This window comes from Triturus cristatus, chromosome 4_2, assembly GCF_964204655.1.
Source record: "Triturus cristatus chromosome 4_2, aTriCri1.1, whole genome shotgun sequence".
In the NCBI taxonomy this organism is placed as follows: domain Eukaryota; kingdom Metazoa; phylum Chordata; class Amphibia; order Caudata; family Salamandridae; genus Triturus; species Triturus cristatus.
In genome coordinates, this window is record NC_140586.1 from 981,778,385 (window position 1) to 981,801,966 (window position 23,582).

At 47.1% G+C, this 23,582-nt stretch overlaps 1 protein-coding gene across 2 annotated transcripts in view; it reads left to right on the top strand.

The window, feature by feature from the left end:
- LOC146839206 (CD5 antigen-like) overlaps positions 1-23,582 on the top strand; it is a 768,433-nt gene that overhangs the window by 686,816 nt on the left and 58,035 nt on the right. For both annotated transcript variants that reach the window (XM_085603219.1, XM_085603218.1), the window contains exon 6: positions 10,782-10,814. In XM_085603219.1, coding sequence (XP_085459345.1) covers positions 10,782-10,814 — 33 coding nt within the window. The remainder of the gene's footprint in view (positions 1-10,781; positions 10,815-23,582) is intronic.

Sequence of the window (23,582 nt, forward strand, 5' to 3'; positions counted from 1 at the left end):
CCGAGGAAGGGTGTGCATTACCCACAGTGAGAGCCGTGGTCAATGTTGGTGAGACCAGGCAAAGTCAGGCAGATCATTGCTTCCCAGGGTCTATTTACTACATCTACTGGGTTACCAAATACGTTAAGGACATCTGCAATGCATAACCACCAGAGTACGATGTTGGGCCGGTGGCGATGAACGACGTACACAAAAGGCTGGTAAAGCAGTGGCCACCAAGAAATCACACAATAGGTCAACCTGCCTGGCCAACTGCAGGCAATCACCGGGAAATCACATCTCCTTCCGGGACAAGGGACGTTGACGGACACAACAAAACGGGCCCCTCACCCTATGCCCGATTCGGGCCCACGAGGTAATCTACTGTGGCGGAGGACACTTACCCCTTGGTGGATGCTGTATACACATTACCCCTTCAGGAGCATGCCTCCAAGGTGGCCGACTCACCACGTGTACTCCGACAGTTCCCGCCCGGTAGAACTCAAGCAACGCCACCCAATCTCTAAGACAAGCGACAATGCCATGACATGTCAATGCATGGGAGGAAGGCAAATCAAACCCCCGCTAACCCAAACTGCAACAAGGGACACATGACCTGTCTTTGAATGCACAGCACATGTGGTAAAACAAGTTTTAAAGGCATATTTATTGTCCCTTCACCACCAGCACGCTACTTTAGAATAGAGGCACCGACAACCTAAACCGTTCCTTAATTACTGGAAAGTGTCGAGGCAAAGTCGACGTTAAAATCCCAAGAGCATCAGGCCATCTTCCACGTGCAAGTCGAAGAAGCTGTGGCTCCAGTTTGCCAAGAGGTCAGGTGGCTCACGAGGGGTCCCAAAAGAGACGTGCGAGGCCATGTTCTGTATTTACTTTCAGTTCAACTTTTGGCTCTGAGCAGCTCTTGCTGCATATAGACAAAGTTCACCCCTACTTCTTGCTTCATATTCCCAATATGAAGAAATTTATGGAGGTATGTGCAAGGTTTCCTCTCCAAATATGTTGGATTCTCCCAGGGATCTAACAATAGCTATTTACACAAATGCCTTCCCACTCAAAGCCCCTGCATATAGCTGCAGTTCACCGTTTGTGCTGCATTGCGACTACTTCAGTACCAAATTGTGTGATGCAGCCCCATGTTTCATGAAGCCAAATATCACCTATCACAAAAACAAGGCAATGATAAACATGACCCCTACCTTCCTCGTCAAGGTTATTTCTAATTCGTGCCAATCAGAATATGTAGACCCCTAAAGGCCCTTCCCATCTTCCCATATATTTCCTTGCCGGATGAAAATCATCTCACACACAAAAGCAGAGTTCTTAAAAAAGTGCCTAGTCAGAACTAACGACTTGAGGCAGTCTACTCAACTATGCTCGTCTCCTTCACATGACTAAAATGCTGTAAAACTCACACTCTCGCGGGGACAACGGTAATGCTGTGGCCAAGGGGCAGGGCTTCACGCAGTACATACAACAATTTCCAGAAATGGCCATCTTTCGCCGTAAATATACAGTATACATATAACGGGGGTGTGTGTAACGGTGCTGGTGTCTGAACAGAGTAACCAGAAGCCTGTAGGCATGGAGAGAACACTTGAAAATGACTATTCATATTATGATTGCACTCCAAATATTAGTTCTTGTTGTGGAAGGGGCCAAGTCTCATCTTGGAAGCCTCCACACCTTTGGGCAGTAACAGAAGGCCTGCTCTCCTGTCCTAAGGGAGGTGTACAGTGCCAAGTCCTGCAAAGCCCTTTCTGTACCCCTGCTCCCTACCTTTTCACTTCTCCCTTCGGTGTGCAGCTTCTGTAGCCACAGGGAATTTATGCATGTAAATATGGCGCTAACTCGGCCAGAAAGTGTGGAGCGCTTACACGAGCAAAATGAAATCCCGATCCCTTCTTTCTAGCCAGACGAATTCTACACTGTTTGACATATCTTAAACGGTTTCCCTACCTCTCCAATCGCAAGTACTTATAACAACGAGGGAGCATGTACACCCGTGGTAACTTGGCGCAAATGATAAATGGTCCTTATTACCCAACTCGAAGGAACTCATATGTCGCCTCAGGAGGCTGAAAGGCTGAGCAATACGGTAACTTGGCACTGAGACAGATTGTTCCTGTTGCCCAACTCAATGGTACCCATTTATCGACCTCCAATGGATGCAAGGCTGAACCATTAGGTAACCTGGTACTAAATAACATGCCAATTGTTACCCAACTCCAAGGTACTCATTTTTAAGACTCCATGTGGATGAAAGGCTGAGCAATTAGGTTACTTGGCACTTAATAGCAGATGGTTCTAGTAACCCAACTCAGTGGTGCTCAATTAATCAACCTCCTGGATGAAAGGCTGAGTAATCGGAGCTATGACCAAAAGGCCGGACACCGGTCCCTGAAGTTCGCTGAGCTACCGGACCCGGTCCTATTACCACACTAAAGACCACTTACTTGAAGAAACCAGTATTACTTCATACAGTACTACGTTGCCTGTCCTACATGAATAATGAGAAGCGCCCGCAGGGTTTTTTTTTTTTTTTGAACATCTTAAAAAGCGAGGCTCGACCCGAAGGCACTGGAGCGCCGAACACGGGCACCGTAACTACATACTAAAACCAACATGAAGGCTCGGCCGGAGCCCGAACAAGCGATCCCAGAAACACCCAACACTGCAATTTCCCAATCCGGGGCCTATACAGCGCGAACCTGAGCCGGAACCAACCAGGCAACAGAGCGCCCACACTCTTGTTCCTTTACCTCCCTTGAGGTTCTTATGACATCGCGCTAGCCCGCCCAAGTCCAATCGTCATCCGAGCGCTACACATAGCACCCGCTCCGCCGCAAGGGGACACACCAAAATGAAGAGTTGGGCATGGGAGGATTGTGGGTGCCAAGCATCACCGGTAGATCACGGGCGATCAAAACACAAGTCAACTCTACACACCCCGCCCGCCGGGATCATTATACCAAAGAAACACGTGCTCGTGTTTACTTCGAGGTAACCGCGTCCCCACTGATGCCCCTCGGACGCCGGGATCGCAAAAAATAACAAAGGAAACATCTCATGCCTTCAACATATCGGCACAGACACAAAAACCACTCAGAAGCAGGGATCATTACAACACGAGGAATCTACCTGCTCGGGCTTTCGTAGCAGTTTCTGCTCACCCCACTCGCACGCAGGGAACAATATACCCAAGAAAACGTGCTCGGGTTTGCTTCGAAGCATCAGTGCCCACACACCTCAGAAGCAGACACGAAAGGAACCTGCCCATGTTTTCATTCACGCTACTCACGAGCACACCACTCACAAGCTGGGATCCGTATATATAAAAGGAAGCTGTGTTTCAGAAAAACGGCGCCCTATCTCATCACGAGCGCCCGGAACCCCTCTACTTCGTCGAAATTTGCGTTGCACCACGCCACCTGCTAATTCACAAAAACCGTATTAGCCCCAATGAAGCCAGCCTCCTGCTACTTAATCAGTGACCCCCAAATCTGACAACATATCCGCGCCTACGAACCCCTACAACTGATTCGCAATCACCATTCCCTAGGCGTCGGTACTACATCTTGCGACATAGGCCTATATGGCCACACCTGATATTTCGATCCTCCTTCGCACCCTACGAATCCTGCATCTCGCCACTCAAGTCCGAGTGCGTTCAACCACCCTCGCTGTCGCAATCAGTGCACATCTTTATGCCCAGTACGAAAGAGAATGCTGCTAACATCGAGTATTCCTCCCCCAGGATGTATTAACACCCGGAAGTAGTATTTGGCAAACCTCGGACCATCCGCTTCGAGCCCGCCGCCAATCCACCCACTCTTGTGCCCGCAACCACTCGCTTAACAATTGGGCATCCGCCTGCCCCAAACACGACCCCGACGCATCTCCCAATTTACAAGCTCAAAGGCGGGGGGGGGCTCACCAGTGACCAATGCAATGCGGTCCCCCCCACGCCCAATCCGCTAAACGAGACATATCCGCGCCCTGCTACAAGACCGCAGCCAACGGCCGCAACAAATGCACTCACCGATATAAGTTGGCAAACCGGGCCCGCATGGAGCCACCGCTGGGCGCTTCACTCCAGCAGGGCAAATGCCCCTCAAACCCCATGCGGCCCATGGTCAACGGGCGGGGCAGCGCCCCCTCAATGAATTCCAACCGCGCCGAGACTCCAACCGCGCCAACCTCTTCCGGATACCGCGCCGACCCCTTCAGAATACCGCACCGACCTCACGCCGAGATTACAGGAGACCCCTGCATACCGGGGAACGCGTGTCCGGGCTGGAGCGGCGCGCAGAAAGCAGAGGAGGAACTGGGCGAGAGGGCCGCCTAAGTAGGGGGGCTAGCCTCGCCCCCACCCCCAACGGCCCGCCTCCACCTACACACTATTGGGAGGTCTCCTCCCTGGGCGTAGCCTCGCGCGCGAGGCAGAAGAGGGGGAAGGCTGCGACGGGCGGCCACTAGAGAGCTGCCCTGCTGATGTCCCACTGCGTGGGACGCGGGCAGCGGCATTCACTGGGCTGGTGAATACTCCATTAATATTACATGTGTGTCAGGCGGGTCACATGACGTATCTGATGACAAGCAGCACAACGCTCTTTTCACAGAGTTCACAAACTGAAGAGTGTGTTTGGTGCACTGTCAGTTTAAAATAAACTTTAAAGACAAGAGCCTGCTCCCTGGAGAATTGGGGCAATTTTATGTTTTTAATGATGTGTCTCTTCACGTCCTTGCTAAGCACGGATGTCAGGGCCAGGATCACGCAGAGTGTATCCGAAATATGGTTATTCACTGCTGTGACATGGCAACAGTGAGAAACAAAGTGACCTGATTGCTCCATAGAGCAGAGCTCAGGGAGAGGGGGAGGGAGGGCCCAAAGGGGGGTAAGAGAGGGTAGCAAGAGGCCGGATTTGTTTTTTATGTTTAAATCAGGGCGGAGAAGCCAAGTTATGTATGGCTCGCCCTAGTATTCCTCTGTCCTGAAGGATCAGTTAAAAACAAGGGCAGATGACTTTGAGGGGCCATACATAACATAACAAGCATTGAAAATGCAATAGGTTTCGCCTTTGATTAAGTTAAAGCCATTTGCTTTGCTAATGGTATTGTAGAGCAAACCAAATGGCTTTAACTTAATAAAAGGCGAGACCTATTGTATTTTTACTGCTTGTTCTTCTAGGTGCCTGGGCCCCAGATCACACTCACTTTGGACTGGGCATCCGACCAGTCTAAGGCCCTTCTCAGACCCGACTCTCTGCCACGAGGCCTCACCTCACTGCGCTCCTCCTCTCTCTCTCTCCATCTACTCTCAATCTGCTCCACCAAATCCTTCCCACCTTCGCTTGGACTTGTGCTTTGCACTCTGCCTTTTCTGCCCTTTCTTCTGTATTGTGCTTGGTGTCTCTGAAATGTGTTTTCTGTGCCCTTTTGTCTTTTGTGCTTTGGCTCTTGTGCTCTTTTGTGCTTTTCCTGCTTTATTGCCCGTTTGTATTTTGTGCCTTTTGTCTTTTGTGCCCATTTCATAGCTCAGCTCAGTCTTCTGTGTTCCTTCCTAGTCGTTTAGTGCCTGTATTTGTGCCAGTTATTGTTGCATTGACTTGTTGCTTTTTCTGCTTTCGCTCCTCTTGTCTCTCCCACTTCTCCCTTTGCCTCAGGAACTACCTCCACCCTCCCTCGCTTTCCCTGGATCCATCCTCCGCCCTCTTCTACCTGTTCCCCCCGTGCCTTCTCCCACTGTGGTTTCCCACCCGTCTGTAGCTTGAACCTTGCGCTCCTCCCTCTCCTAGGATACCTTATTGGGTGATTAGCCACACTTTATACATCCAGAGTGATTGATTGACAGTCTGTTGCGTGATAGATAAGACATTCCTTGCAGCTACACTTGCGTATCTTGCTTCTAAATCAATCTTTCTAATTTTGTATGCACTACACGGAGCACATTATTGATCAGACAGGACATCTAAAGACTTACAGAGGAAGCCAGTTCAACTCAACAGGCTTTCTTTGTATATAGACTGAGCCTGTTCACCAGGCAGGTCGCTCCCCTCACCGCCACGCAGCCCCCTGTGTGACCTGCATTTCGATCGCTGCCGCTCGTGTCTGCCTCTGCCTTGACGATATTCCTGTCGTCTCTGTGCCTCTCATCGCCCCTTTTGCCTTCTGTGCCCTGACTGACTGTCTCCCTTTTTCCTTCTGTGCCCTGAGTGTTTGTGGCCTTTTGCCTTTTGTGCCCTGATTTCTGTTCCACTTTTTTGCTTTCTGTACCCCTGATTGTGTGCCCCCTCCTCGCTGCCCGATTCCCGCCACCGCGTCCCGTAGCTCCGCCCACTCTTACCCCATTGGCCGCCCCGCTCCCACCTCCCAGCTGCTCCTCCCTCCCTCTCCCACTCATATGGAGGCCGCGCAGCGGCCGCGCTGCGGACGCGCGCAGCGGGCACACCGCTGGCGCGCCTAAGGCGTGCCTAAGGCAAGCCCGTCTGCGCCCGTCCGCGCCTGGCCCGCGCCCAGCGCCGGAATCCCTGGCCCCCACCCAGCGCCGGACCCCCTGGCCCCCGCAGAGGCCAGCCCACCCGCCAGACCTACAACACCGCCACTCTCATCGCACTCAACACCGGCCGGATCCCCGGCTGCTGCAGAGCCACCCCAAGACGCACCCACGGACCCTTCACCTGCCAATCCTGCAAGTTCACCTGCATAAGGACCGGCACAGCACCCGCCAAGCCGAGAACCAGCAGCACCCACCTGAAGTGCATCCTGCTCAACACCCGCTCCATCCACCGACACGCCGTGGAACTCTGGAACCTGCTCGACACCACATCCTCAGACGTCGCCTTCCTCACTGAAACCTGGATGAACGCCTCCTCAGCACCCGACATCGCCATCGCCATCCCGGACGGATACAAGATCACCCGGAGGGACCGCGCCAACCAGACTGGAGGAGGCATCACCATCGTCCACAAGAACACCATCCGCATCACGACCAACTCCGAAGACACCCTCACAGCCGCCGAACACCTACACTTCCAGATCCACACCGACCCCAAGACCACCCTCAGAGGCACCCTCATCTACAGACCCCCGGGACCTCGCACACAATTCAGCGAAGACATCGCCGACTTCATCAGCCCGCACGCCCTCCCCTCCGCTGACTACATCCTCCTTGGGGACCTCAACTTCCACCTGGAGAACAACAACGACCGCAACACCACCACCCTGCTGGACAACCTCGCCAACCTCGGACTCAAGCAACTGGTGACCACCACCACCTACTACGCCGGCCACACGCTTGACCCCGTCTTCTCCTCCAGCAAGGACATCGCCTTCAGCCACGCCACCGGACTCCACTGGACAGACCACAGCTGCGTCCACTTCTGCTTCAGAAAGACCACGACTCACCACCACCCGCAAATGGTCCCCCGCAGAAGCTGGAACAAGATCACTGCCGACCAGCTCACCACATCCCTGAGCCAGAACCCCCCCGCCAGATCAACGAACCCCAACCAAGCCGCCAAAAACCTCACGAGATGGATCAGCAACTGCGCAGATGACCTAGCTCCACTGAAGACCCCCCCCCGCCAGACCCGGCACCAAGAAAGCATCGTGGTTTACCGACGAACTCAAGAACTCCAAGAAGAACTGCCGGGCCCTCAAGAAAGCCTGGCGCAGAGACCCAACTACAGACAACATGACCACCCTCAAGCTCGCCACTCGAAGACATCACCAGCTGATCCACGGCACCAAGAAATCCGCATTCAAGGAACGACTGGACAACAACGCCCGCAACAGCAAGGAACTCTTCAACATCGTCAAAGAACTCTCGAACCCTAGCGCCGGAAACAACGACATCACGCCCTCGCAAGACCTCTGCAACTCGCTCGCCTCGTTCTTCCACAGCAAGATCGCAGACATACACAACAGTTTCAGCACACAGCCGACGCACCCTACGACCGGAACAACGCCCCCCACCACCACCCTCCGCGCCTGGACCCCGGTCAACACCAAAGACACCATCCGCACGATGAACTCCATCCACTCAGGATCTCCAACCGACCCCTGCCCTCACCACGTCTTCAACAAGGCCGACTCCGTCATCGCACCCCACCTGCGGGACATCATCAACGACTCCTTCGACACCGCCACCTTCCCAGAAAGCTGGAAGCATGCCGAACTCAGCGCCCTACTGAAGAATCCATCAGCGGACCCCACCGACCTCTAAAACTACCGCCCCATCTCGCTCCTTCCTTTTCCGGCCAAAGTCATCGAGAAGACCGTCAACAGACAACTGGCCGCCTTCCTCGAGACGAACGGATCCCTCGACCACTCGCAGTCCGGCTTCCGGGCCAACCACAGCACCGAGACCGCCCTCATCGCAGCCACCGACGACATCCGAGTTTGCTCAACAACGGGGAAACAACGGCCCTCATCCTCCTGGACCTCTCCGCGGCGTTCGACACGGTCTGCCACCGCACCCTAGTACAGCACCTCAACAACATCGGTATCCAGGAGAAGGCACTGGAATGGATCATCCCTTTCCTCGCCGGAAGAACACAGAGAGTCTGCCTCCCCCCATTCAGATCCGAGGCCACCGAAGTCATCTGCGGCGTACCGCAAGGATCATCACTCAGCCCCACCCTCTTCAACGTCTACATGAGCCCCCTCGCAGCCATCGCACGCCAACACAACCTCAACATCATCTCCTACGCCGATGACACCCAGCTGATCCTCTCCCTCACCCAAGGACCCCGCCACCGCCAGAACCAACCTACACGAAGGGATGAAAGACGTAGCCGGAGGATGATGAACAGCCGCCAGAAACCTAACTCAGATATGACGGAAGTCCTCATCCTGGGATCATCACCCTCCGCCTGGGACGACTCCTGGTGGCCCCCTGCCCTTGGCAGCGCACCCAAATCAACAGACCACGCACGCAACCTGGGCTTCGTCCTGGACTCCTCCCTCTCCATGACCAGACAAGTCAACGCAGTCTCCGCATCATGCTTCAACATCCTACGCATGTTACGTAAGATCTTCCGATGGATCCCCACCGAAACCAGGAAGACGGTCACCCAGGCCCTCGTCACCAGCCGACTGGACTATGGCAACTCCCTCTACGCCGGAACCACAGCCAAACTCCAGAACCGACTCCAGCGCATCCAGAACGCCTCAGCACGCCTCATCCTGGACATCCCCCGACACAGCCACATCTTCGCACACCTGAGAAACCTGCACTGGCTCCCTGTCAGCAAGAGAATCACGTTCCGACTCCTCACCCACGCACACAAAGCTCTCCACAACCAAGGCCCAAGATACCTCAATGACTGCTTGACCTTCTACACTCCCACCCGCCAGCTTCGATCAACCAGCCACGCCCTCGCCGCCGTCCCCCACATCCGAAGAGCCACTGCAGGAGGAAGATCCTTCTCCTACCTGGCCGCCAAGACCTGGAACTCCCTCCCCATCCACCTCCGCCTGACCGAAGACCACCTCTCCTTCAGGAAGCAACTCAAGGCCTGGCTGTTCGAGCAGTAGCGGACCCCCCTCCCCCAAGCGCCTTGAGACCCTCCGGGTGAGTAGCGCGCTATACAAATGCCTTGATTGATTGATTGATTGATTGATTGATTGATTATTATAAAGGAACAGTGGTCCCATTCAATTCGAGTAAATTAAAGTGCCACAATTAGTTCAATGAAAAATTGGGTTTTATGTTTGAAGACAATGCAGAAAATAACTAAAAGATTACAGTAAATAGTGAGAAAAGTAAACCAGTGAGTGAGTTGGTGGCAGGGTAATAGGAAATCAGCCGATTTCCGGTACCCAGGCAAGTGATTTAAAAGGTGACTTTTTGGTGCTCAAAGGTAATTGTTATCAAAAAGTCAGTAAAACATTTCATACTCCGACATTTCAATTTTGTAATACACTGGAGTTTAGAAATGATTGTCGACGACGATGATTGATTGATTGAGCCAGGTTTATTAATAGATTAGTTGTCCTTGCGTCACACAAGGTGATGCAAGGGCAACACCATCCATAGATCAGATTTGCCAAGCCACGCAAGGCCACCATGTGTGGACCTCAGTGGCTTGGTAATTCTGAAGTAAGACAAGGTAGCGCAAGTTGCTGTCTGCATGATTCTGTCATGGGAGGGCATAAAATATTAATCAATAATAGTAGACATGGGAAAGCCTCAGAATTCCATACCTTCCCAGGGGAGATGCTACAAGAAATATCTTTACTTCTACTCGTTATTTTCTCTTTCTGAGTGGGCAGCATTCTGCAGCACACTTAGAAAGAGGAAAACAACTCTGACAAGTGTTTCTGTGCAGGAAAGTGTACCTTCCTACACAAAAACAATCCTGCCTGTAAACCAGGCACCCGTGCACCATGGTGTAAGGGTGTTTGCGTTGACACTAGGCAGCAGTGTGTGCAAAGCTTCGGCAGAGAACTGGAATGCGTCATATCTTGATAGATATGGTGCCTTCCTGCCCTCTCCCTTCCATGCAGTGCAGCAAGATGTCTTGGTGCGTTGTGTTGCATTAACAAATTGTAAATCAGGGCCTGAGAGTCTAGAACAAGCACCTTTTGATCCTTAAGCATGCTGGTTTGGTGAAGAGATCCAGGGAACGTCTCAGCACAGACTGTATCATTTCTCCTCTACATTCTCTGAGACTTTTGCTGATATAGTCTGCATTTATACACATTTATTGTTCAGACATCTATTTCTATTTAAAACAAGGATTAATGATTGTATCTTCATTTGTTTCTCTTTATAGAGAAGAGGAAACTTCAACCACAGATGTACAAAGGTAAATTAATTTTCAACAATATATGCAGACATTTACACATGTTTTGCCATAGGATATATTTTGATTAATGTTTCTGCATTTTTCTTAAATAGCTTATCACAGTTTTGCTCATACTACTGACCATACTGATAAGTGCTTAGCTCTTTCCCTTGTGTCCCTACCGACACACCCTTAGCACGTGGCCATGATTGTGAATGAACGGTGGTGTAATCGCTTCTACTAGATTTGGAATATCTGCTTTTCAGCTCCATCAGAAAGCTGACGAGCAGTTAGGAACCAAGGGCCACATATATTAATAGATTGCTTTGGCCTTGCATCAAGCAAGCTAACATAAGGTTCAACGAGCCACGCAAGCCCACCTCGTGTGGCCCTGCATTGCTTGGTGGTTCTGGAGTAACACAACGAAGGGCAAGTCACGGCCCAGAGGTACACTGCCCTGAGAAGGCATTCAATGGGTGGAGCGAGGGTGTTACCACACATCCACCAATGGATTCTGAAGTATTTCCAGATTTACCAACACAGATTTATTTTTCAATTTTCCTTTTAGATTTGTATCCAGTCTAAGCCCTGAAGCGAATCCCAACAATAATAATAGGACTCGAAACGCGTCGGCATTATTGACCACTGGGGACATGTAGTTAATTAATTTTGTCTATCGTAGGAAATTGTATCAAATGTCTACTACCTATTAGGCTCAGTAATATTTCCTTGTGGTTTAGCAGCACCGTGATCTTGAGGAGGAATTTATCTGTAAAATCAGCTCCAAGGGCGCTGCTCGTTTAGAATAACAAGACTTGGCCAATGTTTGTAAATCATGTGTTTTTGTACAACTGTCGTGTTTTCATGTTTGAAATGTGAACCCTAGTGTATGTTTAATGTCGGGAAATATAAGGCTTTACCCTTGTTCTGACTCAAAAAATGCATGAGTTATATTCTTGACAAAAACTAAATGAACAAGTAAATATATATTTCAGACCATTTGATTTGTTGAATTGTTCTAGTCTGTTAGAAAATGTTAACAGCAATTAAAAAGTGATGGTTAGTTTATTTTTGTTTTTGAATTTTGTTAGGCCCTTTCTAGCTGTCTTGGGCCAAGCCCCTATATTTATGACAACTTTATAAAAGTGGCATTTTCCGAATTGAAATTTAAAATGCAACTTTACCATAATTTGTGATTTTAAATTGTGATTCAAGAGACAATGTGGTATAACAGCCAGAGCTACCAACTTTGGAGTTGGGGAACCAGGTGTAGTCTCGGCTCAACATCCTGTGATTCTGGGCAAAACAAATAATATCCCTGTGCTTACCAAAAATGAATGTGTCCTTGTGTAACGTAACTGGTGCTCATGTAAATCACTCGAATAGTTTAGGGTCAGGTTTGCGCTATATAAAGCTTTAAAAAAAGAGACACCAGACTTTGGGGGGTCTTATCTCTTCTCAATTAGAAATTACACTTGTAAAATGAAATAAGGCAATCCTAATGTCAACCTGTGGGAGAGAAAGGCCATGCCGTAGTGAAAATAAGTTTAAGTGTTCAGAACTTCTAAAACTTTAAACTATCTGTCCAGCTTTTTAAATACATTGCACTCTGCCACTGGGGCTTTCCAGAACCTACCCTATGGATGAATTATATGTAATAAAAAAGGAACTGTTGGGCCTGGCCAGGGGCTTATCCTGCAAGGTCCGCATGCCACTTTAAACTGCACACACAGGCTCTGCAATGGCAGGCCTAAGACATGTTTGAAGGGCTGCTGCAGTGGGTAGTATAATCAGTGCTGCAGCCCAACTGGTAGCATTTATTTTACAAGCCCTGGGCACATGTAGTGCACTTTACTAGGGACATATAGGTAAATTGAAAATGCAAATTGTATATATGATAATGTTACCATGTTTTAGGGAAAGAACTTAAGCAATTTAGCACTGGTTAGCAGTGGTAAAGTGCACTGAGTCCTAACTCCAGCAAAAATGAAGTCAGCAGCAAAAACAGGAGCTCTGAAGGCAGACAGTTAGGGGAAATCATGCCAAGGATTCCAGGTCTAACAAGCACATTTTGTCTAATTGTACCGAAGAGAAATTGTATCAACATTTGGTGGATTCTAAGTTGTATTCTCCCAGAGTGCTAGGGAAGGCAGCTGACAGGTGGGCTAGAACCAGGGTGTAAAGATGCCTATGGTGGGAAAGACCACAAGAAGGGTGCTCAGACCTACCAGCAGGGGAAGGGGGCGAGCAACAACAACGATAAAAACAAGGGGTTTCTAATGGCCCCCAACATTCGTCTCAGGCGAGGGCCCCCAGAACTCTTCCCTGTCTAATGGTAGTGATCCAGCGGCGTACCAATAACAGATACTCCAATACCATATACTCACCTGGGCCCATAAACACACTTACAATTGAGTATACCGCTGGAGTAAAAGTTTATGATTTTCACAATTCATAATTAGCTATTCCTTATTCCTAACTAACCTTTCACTGATCAAAAAGTTCTTTCCTCTGGTCGATGGACCATTAGTTGAACTAGTTGATGGTGAAAATTAACACTGACTCCATCTTATTCATTTAAACTAAATAACCACTGACTTGGGAAATTTTAAAACCTTTATCTAAAGTAAATTCATGTGAACCATCTCACTACGAGCATGAGCAGCAACTACATCAAGGGGCGGTGCTACCTCGTTAACCTCAGTATAAAAAGCCCACACGCCGAGAGGCTCTTTCTACCGGAGGACGACGGCGGGACAACAGGTACAAGGCAGGCACTGACCAGAAAGACTGTGAGTATGACAATCCTGACAAGCCTCCAAACAACAAACTGGGTAAGCGCTTCTTTCCTCACAGGTCCCTAACCCCTACAGCCTATCTCTTTTTCTCTCATAGGGTCATCCCCTTACCGCTTCCCTCCAGGAAGCCTTGGCTAATAACCCAAAGCGTAAGAACATTTTCCTTGCACCCTGCCACACTAAGTCACATACCTTCAGTGTGATTTCCGTGTTTTAGCCACACCACGCTCTTAATTAGTGGCGTACTTTCACTCTGATGGCACCACCAGTACCATCACACCTAGCCGACTACAGTCCTCTCACCATGCACTATAGTGCCGGCCACCTAAGCATTGTTGACCGGATGTCTAAATTGACTACTGACTCTCTCTACAAATGTTTTGTCCTTGTTTTTAATGTTTGTTTGTACAGGTATGCATGAGAAGGGAATCCCCCTCTCACACATAGAAAAACGCCTTAGTGAGTGTATCACATAGTCTGTACCACAACACTAAGTCTGTTTTATTTTCACCACACCCTTTTAAAAACGGTCCTGAGGAAAGCCAGAATACTCTAAGGCACTGGCTGAAACATGTCGACCATCTGAAGGACGCAGGGGGCAGTAACTCTCCACCCTTACACGTCCTGTAGCCTTACTTTTAACCGCTGGTGTCGGCCCAGTTATTAAAATTTAATTTACCCTCGGGTACTGGGACCACCACCAAGCCGTTTTAAATCACAATTCACCCAACCTCACTGCACTCTCAGCAATATACCAGCTCCGCTGTAATCAGGCGTCGTAGCACACCCGGGACATACTAGGTGTCACTGGGTGGGCCCGATGATGAAGCATGCCACCAACTAGGTTGGTGGGTGAGGGCTTCATGAATACACCTACAAGGTGTCTGTGACAGAACTACTTTGAGTACTGCATCACTTTGGTCAACTTAAGCTAGTCTTCTTTGTTTAATCACAACCATCTCAAATACACAGTGCAGTCACCATCATTCTTAGGAGACAATATTTCAATGAATTAATCATCAGACTCATAGTTTGGACTCACACAATGATAAATGCTCAGAAACGGAGAAGACAGAGAGAAAATAACATCTGCAAATAACGTGAAAATATAATTACCAAGAATGGTGTGAAGACCAACCCCCTGGCCAAATAGCTGTTAAGGGTCCCCCGGGAAAGATCAGGTGACAAAGACTTCAGGACAGGATTTAGGACAGGATAGATGACCTCGCTAATACCGACGGTTGCGTAGCACCCGTCTCTGACACTCTCTTCCTCCTCGAGATTCTTCTGCGATCTTCTTATCTAAACCAATTAAATTCTGATAGAAGGTTCTGCATTCGGCTTCTTCATCAGCATCTCACAGCGTCTCTCCCAGCAACAGCATCTCCCGCTCACAAACAGCATCGCGTGCTCAGCATATCTTCATCTCTTGTGCTCACTAACTAACTAAAGCTATCTCAATGATACCTTTCGTTCTTCATGTACCACCCACTAAAGTTTCAATATCGTAATAATTTGAAATCTAATTGGTCAGGAACGGGGGGACGATCATCACACCATGCTTACAAGGGGGACGATCATCACACCATGCTTACAAGGGGGACGATCATCACACCATGCTTACAAGGGGGGACGATCATCACACCATGCTTACAAGGGGGGAAGATCATCACACCATGCTTACAAGGGGGACGATCATCACACCATGCTTACAAGGGGGACGATCATCACACCATGCTTACATATCACTTTACTCCATTAGACCATTGTTCACAAACCCATCCCCTTAATTGTTATTCATGCTTTATTTTCCCGCCCGCATTCACATTCCATCTGCAACATTCGGTAAAAATCTAACATGTAGGTCCATTCAGTTGAACTTTTCACCGTCCTTTCTCAGGCTGGGACACTTTACGACCTTGACTGTTATTCAAACTCTGTGTCATCCTTCCGGTTTCACTCTCAGTAGTCATGCGCAGTCATCACATGGCTCAGCTTATTTCAGTTATACACAAGAGGCCCAAATGCGCACTAGTGATAAAGTCAGAAAAACAAATGTTACTTTAAAAAATAAATGGTTTCACTGTATACCACCCATCTCTACTCTATTTCACTTTATTTATTAATACCTTACCCGCATTAGCATTAGTAAAATAGCTTATTTTTGCTTCAGCTAAGCAGGTGGCTTGCACGCGAGTCTTTAAGACTTCATTTTTGTGCCTTCTGCTCATGCGCAACAATTTCCCTCCAAGCAATATTTCGTCACAGTGCGTAGATGCAGTTGATGCATGCGCGATAAAGATTTCCTCGTTAAAAGCTGTCTAGTCCTTCGTTCGTGTTATTAGTGTTAACAAACACATAGGCAAGATTCACTAACCCATGTGTTCATCTGGTGCGCATTAGTTTTACACAAAACATAATTAATAACATGTTGGTGAGCTAAACAAGAGGATTGCTTCGGAGCAAGTCTCATTTCTACGAGTCCTTGCTCCATTGATTCCCTCTCTGATGGCATTTTTGAGCCATCACAAAATTGCCCATCCCTAACCAGATGCCAACTTTCAATATTTCTCATTCTCAGTCTCCTCCTTTTTCTTTCTCAGTTTCATCTTTATTTTCTAATTCTTTCATCTTTTTGTATATCCTTCCATTCATCTCCCCCATCTGGATCTCCTCATATTCCCTCTTTCTTTTCTTTCCTTTTCCATTCTCTTCATATGTTCCTCCTTTGTTTCTAAAACATTTGTACCAAATCATTAGTACTAAAACTATCAACATTATGCTAACTACTGGAAGAATTCTTTGACCTAAAATACTTTTCCCTGAATCAGAAAACCAAGTCGCTATTGAAAATATACTTTTTGTTTGTCTTTCCCATATACTGCCAACCTCCAGTGGTTTCAAAGCGTGGGCATAATACTACGCTTCGCTGACAGAGCATGCAAAATATGCACTACTAGGCACTACGCAAGATGCACATAGCACAGTGCAAAAATTGTGCTACTACACCACGTAATGTTCAACACTCCGTCCATCATTTCCTTTGGTTTTGCTTTGTTCGCCATAAGTTGGCAAGGTATGCTCAGACGTGAGTGCCTTGCTCACTTTGCCACTGGATTCAAGCAAGCCTGGCTGAAGATGGCTGAAATGCCAGCAACCGGTCCTAGGAAGCTTGTTTCCGGTCCAGGGAAGGCATGGCTTGGCAGTTCGGGCTGGACTGTTCCCATGAGGCACAGGGTCAGACGGATTTGCATATGGCCATGTCTGAACTGGGGTGGCAGAGTGGGCTAAAGAACGGTGATGGATTAAACCCAGATCAGTTGACTGGGGGAGAGTGCTTGCAATGTTCAACACTCCGTCCATCATTTCCTTTGGTTTTGCTTTGTTTGCCCTAAGTTGGCAGGGTATGCTCAGACGTGAGTGCCTTGCTCACTTTGCCACTGGATTCAAGCAAGCCTGGCTGAAGATGGCTGAAATGCCAACAACCGGTCCTAGGAAGCTTGTTTCCGGTCCAGGGAAGGCATGGCTTGGCAGTTCGGGCTGGACTGTTCCCATGAGGCACAGGGTCAGACGGATTTGCATATGGCCATGTCGGAACTGGGGTGGCAGAGTGGGCTAAAGAACGGTGATGGATTAAACCCAGATCAGTTGACTGGGGGTGAGTGCTTGCAATGTTCAACACTCCGTCCATCATTCCCTTTGGTTTTGCTTTGTTTGCCATAAGTTGGCAGGGTATGCTCAGACGTGAGTCCCTTGCTCACTTTGCCAGTGGATTCAAGCAAGCCTGGCTGAAGATGGCTGAAATGCCAGAAACCGGTCCTAGGAAGCTTGTTTCCGGTCCAGGGAAGGCATGGCTTGGCAGTTCGGGCTGGACTGTTTCCATGAGGCACAGGGTCAGACTGATTTGCATATGGCCATGTCTGAACTGGGGTGGCAGAGTGGGCTAAAGAACGGTGATGGATCAAACCCTGATCTGTTGACTGGGTGTGAGTGTTTGATTGGTTCTGATGCTCCGTCCATCACCACCCCCTTTTGTACCGCTTTGTTCGCCATAAGTTGGCAGGGTATGCTCAGACGTGAGTCCCTTGCTCACTTTGCCACTGGATTCAAGCAAGCCTGGCTGAAGACGGCTGAAATGCCAGAAACCGGTCCTAGGAAGCTTGTTTCCGATCCAGGGAAGGCATGGCTTGGCAGTTCGGGCTGGACTGTTTCCATGAGGCACAGGGTCAGACTGATTTGCATATGGCCATGTCTGAACTGGGGTGGCAGAGTGGGCTAAAGAACGGTGATGGATCAAACCCTGATCTGTTGACTGGGTGTGAGTGTTTGATTGGTTCTGATGCTCCGTCCATCACCACCCCCTTTTGTACCACTTTGTTCGCCATAAGTTGGCAGGGTATGCTCAGACGTGAGTCCCTTGCTCACTTTGCCACTGGATTCAAGCAAGCCTGGCTGAAGACGGCTGAAATGCCAGAAACCGGTCCTAGGAAGCTTGTTTCCGATCCAGGGAAGGCATGGCTTAGCAGTTCGGGCTGGACTGTTTCCATGAGGCACAGGGTCAGACTGATTTGCATATGGCCATGTCTGAACTGGCGTGGCAGAGTGGGCTAAAGAACGGTGATGGATCAAACCCTGATCTGTTGACTGGGTGTGAGTGTTTGATTGGTTCTGGTTCTCCGTCCATCACCACCCCCTTTTGTACAGGAATGTAAGTACACCAATTTTGAACTTTCAGCATTCCAAAGACTCCGTCCTCTTTTGCTAATAAAATATCAAGCGCAAGTTGATTTTGTAAAACTACAGACCTAATTGCAACCATCTCTGCATTTATGATGAAGAAACCCCCAGCAGTATCAGTCGAGAGACGATTAACTACTGTTGACAATTGACAGATTCCTTGTGAATTCAGAATGACTCCCACTGAAGGTATCAATGCACCAAATATGTTTCCTACTATTTGTAAAAAACTAGCTCTCTTTCTCTGTGTTAGTCCATTAGTGTTTTAATTGTTTCCAGTGATTCTTTTTACATGGTAAATTTTCGGAAATACAATCCCAAAATAGCAGCTTCCATACCACCGTGCAGGCAACTATAGTAAGCAATATTCCCACACACGTAGTAAACCCCAGGAAATACTGGATCGTTCCCTCTTTTAGTCCCCAACCTCCCAAAATTAGGAAGTTATGTGAACAATCACTGGAACCAATATATACATTATTATAATCTCTTTAATCTATGGAGGCAGGTTTTCCCTTTCTTCACAAAGTCTAGGGACATCGCAGCATGAGCTTTACCAATTGCATAAATTACCTCTTTCTCAGCCCATGGTTGTACATGGGTTTTCTGTTCAGCAGCTTTCGTTTGGGAAATCCTGTCTCTTTTTCTTAACTAAATTCATAAACACTTTCTCTTCTTCACGCAATATACATGTTAAATTATTCTTGTGTGCCTTAACTACATCTATTGACTTCATTGTTAAGAAAAATTCAGCCATGAACTGTGCATCCTGACTAAGATGTACTGGATTCATATTCTTTCTAATAGGAAGCTTTGAAAATACTACATCTAAGTTTGAGTAATATTACTGACGTTTTCCCGTTGCATAAAACAGACTGGCTAAAATGCTTCATGAAATACCATATGTTAATGGTAAGTGGTGATCTGTAACTCCTTCTGATACTGACACTGGAAATTTCATACAGACATAACACTCACTAATCTCCATTTTATCTACGTACTGAAATAACAATTTTGTGAAAACATTTAAAGACGTGTCATTATCTAAAACTGTGTGATGAAAATCTGTCTGATTTGCTGCTTCTAATTCTACTCTATCTCCTTTTATTGTAGTTGTTTTCCCATTAGTAAGTGTGTCATTTTTCTTATTTGTTATCATTAACAAAGGTACTGCTATCGATAGAAATAACCATATTGAGATCACTAATAAAATACTACATATGCAGGCTCTACAGCATCTTCGTGTTAAACTTCGTTTCGGTCGCTCAGTGACTTCATTTTTCGCCATTTTAATCTGAAAGATAGCATCTCCTCTTTCTTCACGCTGGAGTTTTAAGCTCTTATTTTAAGTTGGTCTCACTTTTCTTTCATCAATCTGTACAGCAGCTACTTCTCATGATTCCTCACTTAATTCTAAATTCTCAAACTCGTCTTAATTTCATAGGTTCACTCAGGGTTCTTGTATTCATTGTTCAAAATCCTTAGTATTGCGCTTCTTCGTGTGTTTTTCACAGTTGACTGTTCAGACTGAGTTTGACTAGTAACCTCATTCACCTGCTCTGGTCTTTCATTTGTTTTTCTCAGATTGTATCTCAATCTCTGACTCCACTCAGACGGTTATCACCTTTTCTGACCCTTTTAACTTGAACTGCACTTTCACCCTCTTCGTCTTTCCTAGAGCGCTTTTATTTTAGTTATATTTAGGCACAATCTGTTCTTGTTCTGAATCATACTGACTGTTCCTGTTCAGGTCTTATATTTGTGATTTTATCTGCCTGAACTTGTTCTTCTTCCTCGATCTGGTCCTGTTCAGGTCTTATTTTAAGTTGTTATTCTTCTGCCTGAATTTGTTCTTCTTCTCCTAACTGGTCCTGTTCAGGTCTTACTGCAATTTGCTCTTCTGCTGCCTGAACGTGTTCCTCTTCTCCTATCCGTCCCTGTTCAGGTCTTTGGGTAGGTCTGTTTGCCTTTGCTTGAGTTTGTTCTTCTTTCCCTGTCTGGTCCTGCTCAAGTTCCCGAGTAGTTTTGTTCACTTCTTCCTGAGCGTGTTCTTCTACACCTATCTGGTCCTCACTATTTTCCTGTCTCACTAATTAGGTTCTGCTACTTGTTTGTATAACAACGTCTGGTATGTCTATCACTGGTATCCAACCTTCCTGACTTGTGCTTGGTTATTCCTCATCCATTGCTTCAGAATCTATCACTCTAGAGTCTTTGACTTAACAACCTTCAGCTGTTTCAAATGGTTCACTCAGTTGTTGTTCTTCTTCAGTAGGGCCTGGATCTCTTTTTGTATGGCTAGCGTGAATCCAATTTGGTAAACCTGCACACTTCACCGCTGTTGTAGTGACCAGTATAACTTGATGTGGTTTATCCCACCTTGGTGCTAGGCACAACTATCTGGCGTGTTTCTTCACTACCACCCAATCTCCACGACTCAAATCATGCGCCTGTGCTGGCTGCCTGGCAACTGCATCTTCTCCAACCTGGTGAGAGACAGAACGCACTAGGTCAGCGAATCCTTTGCAATAGTCCAATACCAGATCATCAGTTATACTCATCAATTTATGTCCAGGAATAAATGCTTGTCTCATTGCCCATCCCATAAGTATTTCATGGGGACTCAATCATGTTTTTCTGTCAGGAATACTTCGGAGTCCCATCAACACAGTGATGATGATGCACACACTTTTCCTAACCGTGACTTGATTGTGCCATTTAGTTGCTCAACTACTCCAGAAGCCTCTGGGCGGTATGCACAGTGTAGTTTCTGTTCAATTTTGAATGTTTCACAGATTAATCAAATAATCCTGTCTCATTATTAAAATGAGGTCCTCTATCTGATTCCAAAGTGACTTGGAAACCAAAACGAGGAATCAATTTCCTCAACAGTAACTTAGCAACATTTCTCTGAGTGGGATGTACCTCCACCCATCGTGAAAACAAGCACACTATGACAAGTACATACTTCATTCCATTGCTCAGAGGCAACTCTATGAAGTCAAGCTGTAGTCTTATGAATGGTCCTTCTGCCTTTCCAATTTTTCCCCAACTGACCACTGTTTTCCTGCCTGGATTTTGCTGCTGACAAAATAAGCATCTCTGGCAAAGACTCTCTGCCACTACCCTGAACTTTGGATTGTACCAATTCTGTCTAAATAGTCTAATCATTGCATCCCTACCTACATGTGTGTCTCCATGATACATTCTTGCCATTTGAGAGAGTAGGCAGTCTGGCATAACCGGTCTGCCATCGATGCATACCCATACATCATCTTCTGCCCTCCATTGACAACCTGATTTTATCCAGATTTCCTTTTCGTTTGCCTCAACTTTATCCTTTAACTGTCTAAGCTCATCCCATGTCTCTCGAGGTGAGAAAAGCATAAGTCGGCAGCTGATTTTATTTGTTTCACCGTTTCTGTTTAGTGCCATGTTATTTATTGCACAATATTGAGCAATTTGGTCAGCACACCTTTTACCTGCCTTCACATAGTCACTTCCTGACTGGTGAGCAGCACACTTGACCACTGCTATTTCCTTTGGCAATTGTATTGCTTCCAACAATTCTATTAATTTTTTATATTTCTAATGGGAGATCCTGAAGAAGTCAGAAAGCCGCTCTGCATCCAGAGCTGGCCGAAGTCGTGCACAACCCCGAAACCATATTGACTGTCTGTGAATATGGCTATTCTCAAATTTATCCCAATTTTACCTGCCTTTGTTAAGGCCACCAATTTGGCCACTTTTGCAGACTTGACTCCCGGTAAGAAGGATGCTTCAATGACCCCCGATACCTTACAAACAGCGTATGCTGCACTGAGTCCTCCTCCCTCTGTTCTCATGCAGGAGCCATCTACAAATAGTTCATGAACTGGCTCTTTCAGGGGCTCTTCCTTTATATCGGGGTGGGGCTTAGTACACATCTCAGTCACATCCAAACAATCATGATCCACTTCATCTTTCACTTTTTCACAACATGGGTCTGGCAATAATGTGGCAGGATTCATCATTGTACATCTAATCACTGTCACATTTTCTGCTCCCAGAATCACTCTTTCATACTTATTCATCCGACTAGGGGTGAGGTGCTGTGTTCAAGTTCTTGTTCAAAGAATCGCAACTGAATGTGGGACGTATACTTTGACTGGATGTCCCATCACAATCGATTCACTTTGCTCCAGACTCATACAAGTAGCAGCTACTGCTTTTAAGCAGCCAGGTAAAGCTGAAGCCACAGAATCCAAAGTAGCAGAAAAGTATGCGACTGGACATCGGCTTAATCCATGTCTTTGAGTCAACACTGAAAGTGCACAACTTTCTCTCTCACAACAAAACTGTGCAAATTCTTTTATATAATCAGACAGGCCTAAGGCTGGGGCCTTACAAAGACAATCTCGAAATTTCACGAGCGCTTCCACACACTCATCATTCCAGGCAATCGGGTCCTTTGCTCTTTTCTGTGTTAACTGAATCAGGGGTTTTGCCCGCAGGGAGAACCGAATAATCGACTGCCTACAGTACCCAACTACTCCGAAAAACATTCTCATCTCCCTTTGCATCTGAGGTAGTTGCATTTCTTTGATTAATTTTATTCTTTCCAGAGTCACTTTTCTAACTCCTCTTCTATTTTGTGGCCTAAATATCTAACTTCTTGTTGACAAAACTGTAATTTTTCCGAAAAACACCTTGTGTCCTCCATCGGCTAAATGATTCAGTAATGCAATTGTGTCAGTGACACAATCTTCTCGTGATTTTGATGCCACAAGTAGGTCATCAATATACTGTACCAGGACTGAATTTCTGGGCATGACCAATGTTTCTAGAATTTTTTTCAGGATTTGAATATAAATCGAGGGGCTCTCTCTATACCCTTGGGGAACTAGGCACCATGCCAAGACACGGTCTTTGAACCTAAATGCAAATAAATATTGTCTGTCTGGGTGCAAAGAAATGGAGATAAAGGCTTGGCCTAAATCAATTACTGTAAACCAGCCTGCATTCCAGGGCATCTGATAAATAATCACTGCTGGATTTGGCACTATGGGGCAACAAGGCACTACAATTTTGTTGATCTTTCTCAGATTCTGCACTATCCTGTATTTTCCGCTAGGCTTTTTAAGTACCATTATAGGCGAATTACAAGGACTACCCCTTATTTATTTTAAAATGCCTTGTTTAATCATTCAGTCAATTTCTGGAGCAACTCCTGCTTTTACTTCTGGACTCATTTTTTACTGTTGGGTGTTTGGAT